The sequence below is a fragment of the Cyprinodon variegatus genome, unplaced genomic scaffold, assembly GCF_000732505.1.
Source record: "Cyprinodon variegatus isolate N-32 unplaced genomic scaffold, C_variegatus-1.0 Scaffold660, whole genome shotgun sequence".
Taxonomy (NCBI): domain Eukaryota; kingdom Metazoa; phylum Chordata; class Actinopteri; order Cyprinodontiformes; family Cyprinodontidae; genus Cyprinodon; species Cyprinodon variegatus.
The window spans coordinates 159,455-161,405 of NW_015151113.1; the positions used below are offsets into that span (position 1 = coordinate 159,455).

Genomic DNA, 1,951 nt, shown 5'->3' on the forward strand with positions numbered 1-1,951 from the left:
ATCGCATTTCTAATGGACAACGGAGTCGGGCCTCTGGTCTTATTAAAAAAATAACATTTTGAGCCTAGTTTTAAAAGTAGACAGGATGTCTGCTTTTATGGTGGTGGTGGGGGGGTAGTAAGTAATGACAGTTAAGAACCTGTTGATAGCGATAACATTAGATTTTAAGTTAATGAGCATTAGAACCAAATCAAATCAGCTTATAAAAACTGTAAAACAAAGATGTTTGACTTTATTTGATAATTTCTGCACTAACTAATACATGATATTCCGTATTCTTTGTATAATTGGTTGGATATGAAATCATATGTTATGTTTTTCCCGGTTTTTTCTCAGGTGGCTATAGAAACTTAATAAAGGGGTTTATTTGAGCAGAGGGACTATTTCTGCTAGGAAAATTGGTCAAGCTCACTTTGGACAAGATGTCTGTTTTTTTCACTTGACTTGAAAGATACCAAGGAGCAATTTAAAGCTGCTGTTTATGGATGTGCTCCACTTCAACACTCTTCTCCTCTTCTGTTGCAGCAGCTGACGGGCTCTCTGTTAGCCGTGGCTTTCTTGACCTCCTTCGGGAGCTCCATGCTGTATGGCTACAACCTGGCTGTGGTCAACTCCCCTGCTGCGGTGAGACACACATCCTCTCTTAAAGTCTATTCACATTAAGTTCAGTTTAAATCTCGAAATCACAACATGTTGCATCAGGTCTCCTTCAGATTATCCAGTCAGACTGGTGAACAGTATTTAATCTAAGGAAACCCAGCTGGCTGCATGCAGTTATGGATTTACAGCAGATCCTGATCTTCCTGGACGAGCATGTAGCAGCAGACAGTTGCTTGCACAGTATCAGTGACTTTGCAGCAAGTAACAGAAAGTCAACCAGAGGTTTTACTACATCTATTGAACGCATCATGTGTCACAGAACGATGCCAGCTGTTATGGAAAGCTCCATGGTTACACCTTGAAGCATTCCCTCTCCATTTTTTTTTCCTGAGAAGGGGTCCCTCAGGACAAACTCCTTAAATAACACTTCAAAATGTATTAAAAAAACAGGAGACATGACAACAGAAATTATAATCCTCTTCAGACGAGAGAAGTTGCTTAGAGTTACAGAAGGCAGCTGCTGAACAATCTGGATGGAGTGGCCCCGAATCACAGTTAGAAAAGCATTTCATACAACTCCAGTCTGCCACTTCATCACATCACCATCACATCATTAAATCATTACACGTTTGTAAATGAGGAGACATCCATGGCTCCAGCCTTATCGAAATATTACACTTTGTTCTTAGATCAAGGCTGCCGCTCTAATTCCATTCTCAAATCTTTTCAATGTACAGAATGAACTATATATTCTGGCAGAGGAACTTTCCTACCGTAATTAGATAAACTACTTGGGAAAACATTAGTTCTGACACAGAGGGCAGGTTTTACGGTTTAACAGACTCACACATCACCGATAATAATAATCCTAACACAGCTAAAGTAGCTTAGAACACATGCAAATTGAAACGGACAAACCCCAAAACCTTTATGGGGGAACAAAAGACCTCAGTAATTCAGGCAGGCCAACAATTCCCCTGTAACGGCTCCCCATGTAGAGACAATTTTGCATGTTTTCTAAACAAAAACAAGGCTTTGTTGGGCTACTTTATAAAACCTGGAACTCAACACTATTCCTGACATTTTTAATTGAAAAAGCTTCCTGGATGGGAAGAGAAACGTCTTCAACTTGGAAACAAATTCCAGTGGTTTGTTTTTTTTTTTAACTTTTTTGGAATGGCTATGACCTGGATGACTGAGATTCCTCACCAGCACATAACCGTAGTGTTAAATCCACGATGCATGATGTCAGTCAAACTGTGTTTTTCTTATAGCAATCCCAAATCTGTTGGAATCTGACCATGAAGTAACTCTGTGACCGGACAGGAAAATATCAGTCATGCCAGACATA

The 1,951-nt window shown here is 39.8% G+C and overlaps 1 protein-coding gene across 1 annotated transcript in view; it reads left to right on the forward strand.

Moving 5' to 3' along the window:
- Positions 1 to 1,951, forward strand: part of LOC107096937 (solute carrier family 2, facilitated glucose transporter member 5-like) — a 29,448-nt gene that overhangs the window by 1,747 nt on the left and 25,750 nt on the right. The window contains exon 2 of the mRNA XM_015393851.1: positions 526 to 624. Within this exon, the coding sequence (XP_015249337.1) occupies positions 526 to 624 (99 nt within the window). The remainder of the gene's footprint in view (positions 1 to 525; positions 625 to 1,951) is intronic.